The sequence below is a fragment of the Melospiza georgiana genome, chromosome 7 (assembly GCF_028018845.1).
Source record: "Melospiza georgiana isolate bMelGeo1 chromosome 7, bMelGeo1.pri, whole genome shotgun sequence".
NCBI lineage: Eukaryota > Metazoa > Chordata > Aves > Passeriformes > Passerellidae > Melospiza > Melospiza georgiana.
The window spans coordinates 1,811,481-1,819,677 of record NC_080436.1 but is presented as its reverse complement, the minus strand read 5'-3'; the positions used below and the strand labels follow the sequence as shown (position 1 = coordinate 1,819,677).

At 45.0% G+C, this 8,197-nt stretch overlaps 1 protein-coding gene across 1 annotated transcript; it reads left to right on the top strand.

The window, feature by feature from the left end:
* Positions 1 to 653: 653 nt before the first annotated feature.
* On the top strand, positions 654 to 7,547 carry COPS8 (COP9 signalosome subunit 8). Its single transcript, XM_058027949.1, has 8 exons — positions 654 to 771; positions 1,586 to 1,656; positions 2,384 to 2,432; positions 2,591 to 2,723; positions 3,544 to 3,651; positions 4,301 to 4,363; positions 5,489 to 5,530; positions 6,180 to 7,547. Exons 1-8 carry the CDS (start codon positions 694 to 696, stop codon positions 6,257 to 6,259), a joined length of 624 nt encoding a protein of 207 aa, XP_057883932.1. The 5' UTR covers positions 654 to 693; the 3' UTR covers positions 6,260 to 7,547.
* Positions 7,548 to 8,197: the final 650 nt, after the last annotated feature.

The following is an 8,197-nucleotide window of genomic DNA, read 5'->3' as shown; positions in this document are numbered from 1 at the left end:
GTTCCACCTCTAAAACAGCACCAGTGCTGTTAAAATGCTGGTTTAGCATATTGTGGGCTCTTTTATGGGATATAAAACATCTGTGCTTGCTGCAGGGCCTAAGGAATGTTTGGACAAGGCAAAAGCTGGGATTGCTGAGGTGTCTGTGCAGGTCCAGGGGTTGGACTGGACAATCCTTGTGGGTTAACTCAGGATATTTCATGGTCCTGTCGCCAGCAGCAAGCAGGGGGTTTTACAGGACACCAAGATAAGGGAATCCACCTGTAAAAACTACTTGTAAACCGCACCAGAAACAGGCACAGAGCGAGAAAAGCAATTCCTACCCTTGAGAACAGCCCTTATGCAATAAAGGATGGCAGGCGCCCGTCTCCCATGACAAATAGGGAGGGAAAACCGAGCGTATTGCACGCCAAGCACAGTCATTTCTTTTGATGACGCGGAAACTTTGCTTATTTCATAGAAAACAAATGGATTTTGAAACACCGCCACCCTCAGGCGCCACGCGCTGCCCTCAGCCCCTCACAGACCGTGGCCACGCCCTTGGGTCAAGCCACGCCCCCGAGTCAGGCCACGCCCCCCGCGCGGTCCTCCAGGAGCACAGAGAGGCGGGCGGAAGGCGCTGAGGGCACGGCGGAAGTGACGTCAGGGCGCGGGCGCCCGCAGCGGGTGGGTGGGAGGCGCCGTGAGGGGAAGATGCCGGTGGCGGTGATGGCCGAGAGCTCCGGGAGCTTCAGGCGGCTCCTGGAGCAGTGCGAGACGCAGGAGCTGGAGGTGCCGCGGGCCGGGCGGGGTCTGGGTCTGTCTGTGTGTCTGTGTCGGTGCGTGGGGCTGTGTGCGAGCGGGGCAGGGCGCAGGGTTTGAGCTGGCCCCTTGGGCTCCTCAGAAAGGCGCAGGCTGCAGAGAGATGGGTGTTTCTGCATAATTATTCGCGCCGTTTCGGAGGGAGTGTAAGGGAGGGGGAGTTTGTGGGTTTTCAGTCCTTCCCGTGGCTGAGGAAAGGAAAATATTGATCAGGGAGTGGAGCCCTGAGCCAGGCTCGGGGAATTGCCCTCAGACCGAGTTTTGCTGTGGCAGCTTTCACTGGAGCTCCCTCCGTGCTGCTTTACCTTCCCCTGCCCCTTGATAAAAGGCCTGAAAATTGGAAATCTTTGCCGCTTTCAAAATTGTACAACTCTTTTTTAATTGCTCGTTTGTTTCCTCCCTGTGAGCTCTGCTGAAACGTGGCAGGGGCCAAAGCTTAGCTTGAGGTGTTTGGGAGGGGCAGAGAGGCTTTGCTGTGGTGGAGTGGCCTGAGCTGAAGCTAAACGAAGCCAGGGGCTAATTAATAGGGGTAAATTTAATTTCACTTTCAACAGCTGCAACTTTCATGAGCATAGGAAGTTGGAAGATGTAGGCTTATTTACTTCCCTCCCCCCCCCAAAAAAATTGCACAGGCCTGTTATGTGATGTGAAAAAAAAAATTTAAATAAAAATAAAAATCAGTCGTCTTGGAGTGTTCAATTTACATAAAACTTGGCTTCCTGCTGTGTTTTGTTTCACACCCCTCTTTCAAATCTGCGGCCCTGTGTTGTGTGTTTGTTTTCAGGCCCCTGGAGGGATTGCCACACCCCTGGTGTATGGGCAGCTGCTGGCTCTGTACCTGCTGCACAACGACATGTGAGTGGCTTGTCCCAGCCTGGGACACTGGCTGTGTCACCAGCACACTGGGAAGGGGCTCTGTGGTTAATGAAAGTGCTGGTTTTGCAAAGAAACAATGACAATGCTCCTGGGGATGGAGTCTCTTTCACCCCTTGATCTGACAGGCATGCTGTTCTCCTTTCCTGTGGGGAAATTTGGGAATAAAGTTCCTTCAGTGGTGAAATTGGCTCCTCTGGGAAGTGTTGAACGTTTCAGGGGTTTGTTTTGTAGCTGTTCAGGGCTGTGTTTGTTTTAGGTTGGATTTGGGGGTGTTTTGGTTTTGTTTTGGGTTGGATTTGTTCCTTCTGTTTAAACTCCAGCAGGATAACTTTGGCCCATCCCTGTTAAAAATGAGGGATGCTGTTGGCTTGAAGGGGCTAAACCTGCAGGAATTCCTGGGAATTTGCACTGGGGGGGTTATTCCATGTCCCTGTGTGTGCTTAATGCACTGAACTTGAGGTTTTAGGGAGAAGTTGCTTTCCCAAATTGGTGTTAAATGAGGCAATCCGTGAGCTGCTGTGTTACAGCAGCCCAGGGTTGTCTGCTGGAGGGCAGCTCTGCTTTCCCACCTCAGTATCCCATATTCCTTCCTGGAAATGATATTTTTTAAAGCACTGAGAGCGTTCATCACAGCATCTGGGCAAACCTTGTGGTGTCTCTTTGTGACTGAGAAGTATTTTTAATCTTTTTATTTATTTATTTTTAGGAATAATGCGCGTTATCTCTGGAAAAGAATCCCTCCTGCTATCAAATCTGTAAGTGCTGGGCCAAATTCACCTCAGAAACCTGCTGGTTTTGTTGCACAGCAATGTTCTCTGAGAACCTGTGGGTGGAAACGGGTTTATGCACAAGGATTTTCTTCTGGATTAACACTGAAGTTTGGTTTTTATTTTTTTTTCTTTGGTCACAACAGGCAAATGCTGAGCTGGGTGCAGTTTGGTCAGTGGGACAAAGAATCTGGCAGAGGGACTTCCCAGGGATCTACACAGCAATCAGTGCACATCAGTGGTCTGAGACCATCCAGCCCATCATGGAAGCACTCAGAGGTAAGGCTGAGCTCCTGTGGGAGCAGGGAACTGCCTGGAATCATTTGTTATTTGCTCCAGCAGAAACAAATTGTTCGTTGTGAAAAATCAGGACAACTGCTGCCAAGGTTTTGTGGGTTTTACTATAAGGTTTTCGGGTGCTGGGTGTAAATTAAAAGCTCTGCAAAACCTTGTAGAAACAACTAAAGGGGTCTTGGTAGGATTTTGTTTCTGTGTATTCTTTGACACTGAGTTTTCATAAACCATGTGGTTTGTTCTGTAAGAGCAGAACAGACCATAAATCACCCAGTTTTATCAGAGTTCTAACCAGGGAACTTGGCTTGGCATTTCAGAACCTTGTAGGAGTTACAAGGTGGTTTTTCTGTGTTTTCCATCCTGTGTAATGGTAGCATGCAGACTCTTGCTCCCAGAGGGCAGTGCAGGCTGCTGAAGGGAGGTGTTCTGCCAAACAAAAGTTCTCTGTAGCTTGAGGAACGTTATTTCTTTGCTTTTTAGATGGCGCCAATCATTAACTAAGCACTGGCACATTGCCAGCAGAGAATGCCATCAGCTGCAGAGTTCCCTGTGCTGCTGCTGGAGCCCAGGGTGCTGCAGGCTGCACTTGGAGGCTCAGGGCAGGCCCTGAGGGGTTTGCCCTGCCAGAGAACAAGCTGTTGTCTCCTGCTGCTGACTGTGAGCTGTGGCAGGGGAGGGGGAGCTCCTGAAGGGCTCCCTTGAAGGCTGGTAGTGATTTTCCAAAGGTGGTGGAATTGAGGGAATGTTCTCAGGTGTCCCAGCTCTGGAGATGAGTCCCTTGTGTGCTGTGCTCCTCCCTCCCTAGATGCAACCAGGAGACGAGCCTTTGGACTGGTTTCCCAGGCTTACACATCCATAGTTGCAGATGATTTTGCAGCCTTTGTTGGCCTTCCTGTGGAAGAAGCTGTGAAAGGTACTTGGCATTATTCTCTGAGTGTAATTATTATACTGATAATTGTGGCATTCACATTCTTTAATAAAATCCCTTGACCCAGGGTTTTTCTCCTGGGAACCTCAGAGCCTCAGGGAAAAGGAAAACAATTCTGATCTCATTTGCTTCTCCTGTGCTGTGCTCATGTGGAATGTGTTTGGGGATTGTTCACCCACAGGTGATTGTTCCATTGGGTTCTGCTGTGAGTTGTTTTGGCTCTTTTGCCAATCAGGGCCAAGCTGTGTCAGACTCTGGAGAGAGTCAGGAGTTTTCATTGTTATCTTTTAGCATTCAGTATCCTTTCTGTATTCTTTAGTATAGTGTAGCATTCTTTAGTATAATATAGTATCATAAATTAATAAATTAGCCATCTGAGAACATGGAGTCAGATGCATCATTCCTGCCCTCATCGGGGTTGCCAGCATTTATAGTAGAAAATGAGCTCAGAGAGCTCTAAGTGATGATTAATAAAAATGTATCTACAAATTCTGAGCCTTTTAAGTGACTGGGCGGTGATTAGAGGGAAAAAAAAATCTTGGTTGTGGATAATGGTTTGATTTTTTAAAAAATTATTAGCTGTTAATTGTCACTCTTTATTCTCCCCTTCTGTATCTTACAAATGCCTTTCCAGGTGTGCTAGATCAGGGCTGGCAAGCAGACTTTGCAACTCGCATGGTGATGCCTAAAAAGCCAGGTAGGTGGAGCTGTTACTTCATGAAACATTCAGCATTTTTAGGAATTAGGTGTGAAGTTTGTAATTACAGCTTTGCACTGGATTCTGTTAGATACTTTTTGGACACTCATGCTGCTCGTAAACACGGGGCATGTGTAAAACGTGAGGAAGTACAAAGTGGTGGGTTTGGTTTGGACTTACAACAAGTAGTTTGGATTAAGCTACATCGTCACATGAGCTTGTTTAAACAAAAGCAGACAGGATGTGCTGGGATTGCTCCCTCTCCTCCTGCTGCTGGCTCTGCCTCTGTGCAACAGAAACTGGATGAGCTCAAATGGTCTTAACCTAATAACGATGAGTAAAAAATAGATCATCTTGAACCTGAGATTTTTTTTTCCCCTTCAGGAGAATTAGAACTTCTTCAGGCAGAGATTTAGTGAATCTTTGTGTTCTGAGGAGCTCCAGTTGTTGATATCATTTCCTTTGATTTAAAATCTAAATCTTCTCTTCACTTTCATGGTGTTGATTACAGAATGTCTGTTCATGCAAACCATGGTCTGCAGAAACGCTTGGCTCTTCTTTTTCTCTTTTTTTCTAAATCTGTATCTGTCTGTGTCAAAAATAAATATTAAGATGTAAAAGCAGGATGAAACAACTGTTCTTAAACTGCCCTGTACAGCTCTGGCAGAAGGAGCCAAATTACAGCATATCCAAAAGGGCAAGACCTGTTAGACTAAGAAGTGACACTGCTTGTATGGGCAGAGTTTTTGGGTTTTCAGAGCCCATAGTAAACAGGTGCCAGGTGTGGAAATTTACCCCTAAGGGGCACAAAGCCAAGCACAGCCCTGAGATTTTATATAGGAGCAGATTGGGGTTTTATGAACTGGCTGCCAAATGTGCAGAGCATAAAAAAACTGGGAATTACTTACATGTGGTTTTTATTCCAAAAGTGAGTGCAAGAACTGCTATTCAGGCAAAAGAAAGGCTCTTTTGAAGCAGCTAAGCCTTCGGTATTCTGCTTTTTAGTTATAAAGTCAAGTGTAATGAATAAACAGGTTTAATTTTAATTAGCTTTTGATCCATGTTTTGTTGCATAGAACTGGTTAAAACTGTTCCACTGGTCTAATTTTGTATGTTTTTCTCCAGGTGTGCTGGAAGCTTCCTTTAACAGATTTATTCCATCATCAGGTATTTTTGTTTGTATATAATGGATTTAGCTAAACCTGCACAAACAGTGTCAGCACTGAGTGGGAATTGAGTCCTAGAGAGGTGAATGTTCTCACTGCTCCCCCCCAAAATAGAAAGCAGCATCCCACCCCAATCAGGTGCTATGTAAATGTGCTTCTCCCTCTGTCTCCTCACTCCCTCATGTTTCAAGCAGTGCCTGAGATTCCTGAGGTTCCCACTTCCACAGCAGAGCTCCTGTGTGTTCTGCTGGTCTGGTCACCCACCAGATCTGTTTGTTTGGAGTCTCCAGGATGGCAGCTTGCAAGGAAAGGAGCAACCAGAGGGCTCCAGGAGCTTCCTTCTCAGGGCAGAGTACTGTCAGCCCTCATTTCTCAGACTGCAGTGTGTGCAGAGAAATTCTGAAGGCTGCTGGCAAGTGGAGCTTGTTGCAGCAGTTTTTGTGGTTAGTAACTCCTGGAGCACTGAATGGTGCAGATAACAGGAATTATGTCATCTGTGCAGGGAGGAGATACAGGTAACACCTGTCTCCAGAAGGCTGCTGAAAGTCAGATGCATTTAATTTGTTTTCCCTTACTGTTGTGATGGAGGGTACTGCTGGTGGATTTGCTTTCTAAATTTCATTAATGATCCACTTGTTTTATCTTTGCAGAACCTGCTCCAGTCCCACCAATTCCCAATGAGCAGCAGTTGGCCAGATTGACTGACTATGTGGCTTTCCTGGAAAACTGATCACCCTGCTCCTGTGTTCAGAACAACTTGGGAATCCTGTGTACTGACAGTTTTAGATCTAAGATTTATTTTATTCTGTTTTATTCTGTTAAATGTTGCAGCGTCCCCCACTCAGAAGTGTGAAGTATCCAGTGTATGTCAGCCCCACTCCTGCTTTGCCAAAGCCCAGCTAGCAGTGAAGCAATCCTTTACCTCCTGCAATATTTATTCAGTAGGTACACAGCACACACAGCAGTATTACATAGTCTTTTTTTTTTTTTTTAATTGACTCAAAGCAGGACCTTTTTCAGGTGTGTTAGAAATGGAGAAGAAACAGTTCTCTGGTGAGTACTGCAGTGCTTATCACAGATCTGTTGCATGTTGAACTAGAGGACAGAGAGTGGAAAACTGCCCAGCCTGTATGTACAGAGAAAAAATATTTTGATGAAAATGGAAGAAAACAATTTTGCAGTAACTCTCTTGCAAATATTTTTGTGGCATATTTAAAATTGATTTTTTTTCTTGTTCTTTCTAGATTGTTAAATCTACTTCTTGTTCTGATGTGAGAAATTTCACATCAGGCATATTTTTACAGCAGAATATTTGTTTAACAAAGACAAATCTACACTTTGAGGAAGTATTTTGGCTTTTGGAAAGTTTTATTTGAGTGGCATAGGACACCAGATGTTTTCCTGGGTAACCCTACACCTTGAAACCTGTCATGTCTTGCTCCCTTTCAGTATGCTGGGCCAGGATCTGCAAGAAATAACATTTCTTACCTGTCTTTAGGCTTTCTGGGTTACTTTTGCAGTGACTGGAGAGGAGTTTCAAGGTGAGAGTAGGAGCAGAGCCCAGCTGGGAGGGGGTGATGCACTGGGCTGCAGTGTCAGTTTGAAGAGCAATTCTCTGTGTCAATCTTTGAGCTGAGAGTGGGTTTTGGCAGCAAACATGAATTCTCTTGCTGTTTGTGTTACGTTGGTGAAAAGGCTGTGGAGGAAGAGTGGTGCTTTAAAAGGCAGTGCATGTCTCCATTTACTTCCCCCCCCCTTTCTGAAATCCTATCCAGAGGTTCCATGGAAGCTGGCAAGTGTGCCCTTGTGTTGTGATTGTTTTTCCAGTGTGCACTGCCTACTGTACATTCTCTTGGTGAGGGGGTGTTAGCAGGGAGGAATTACAAACCGTGCTCTTGCTGCGTTGAGAGCTCCCTTGATATGTAAACACTTCCTCAAAATGATTATTTATTTGAAACCCACCTAAGACTTGGATTGCTAAATTTTTCTTCAGTGATATTAAAGAACTTGTTTACACTGACCTTGTGCACTTGAGTTTTTAAATTTTCTGCAGAATAAAGGTCTGGTTTGGTGAGTTTTTAAAATGAATTCTTACTGGCCTCATTTGGAGAGGGCTAGTTAAAGATTACTGCAATATTTTATGCCTCAATAGCTTTGTGTGCAGCAATTGTATGGTGGTGTATTAAAAAACACTGGCACCCCTCAGATGTCTTAAAATATTCCTTGGTGTAAAGTGTTTGAACAGCTGAGTGAAAATTTCCCTTCTGTATATGTATTTTACATGTCTGCACTTGTTGGTAGCACACAAGCCTGCTTGAGGAAATGAAGCTTAGACATAATTAAAGGATTATTAGGTACTCAATGAATGGTAATAGGAGAGGAGCAATCTGGACACTGGCAGTCTGTGTCTGTCTCAAATCTAGTATCAAATCTATGTCAAATACAGTAAGTTTGATCTTGTCCTGTTCTGACAAGTTGATAACTGTGATTTCTCACCTGCTGTAAATTTTAAGCTGTCTTTTAGCTTTGGGTGAGGCATTAACTTATAACTTGCCTTGAATACTGTGTTCCCAGACACACTTTTTGCCTTGTGCTGCTTTGGAATCCAAGCTATTTCACCTGGATTTCATGCTCATTGCCTTTATCCTGGTTTTTGACTGACTTCAGA

Excerpts from the sequence above, each read along its gene's own strand:
- COPS8 (XM_058027949.1), top strand. The coding sequence starts at position 694 with ATGCCGGTGGCGGTGATGGCCGAGAGCTCCGGGAGCTTCAGGCGGCTC. Across the intron at positions 1,657-2,383 it reads TACCTGCTGCACAACGACAT|GAATAATGCGCGTTATCTCT; the intron begins GTGAGTGGCTTG and ends ATTTATTTTTAG. Across the intron at positions 4,364-5,488 it reads GGTGATGCCTAAAAAGCCAG|GTGTGCTGGAAGCTTCCTTT; the intron begins GTAGGTGGAGCT and ends GTTTTTCTCCAG.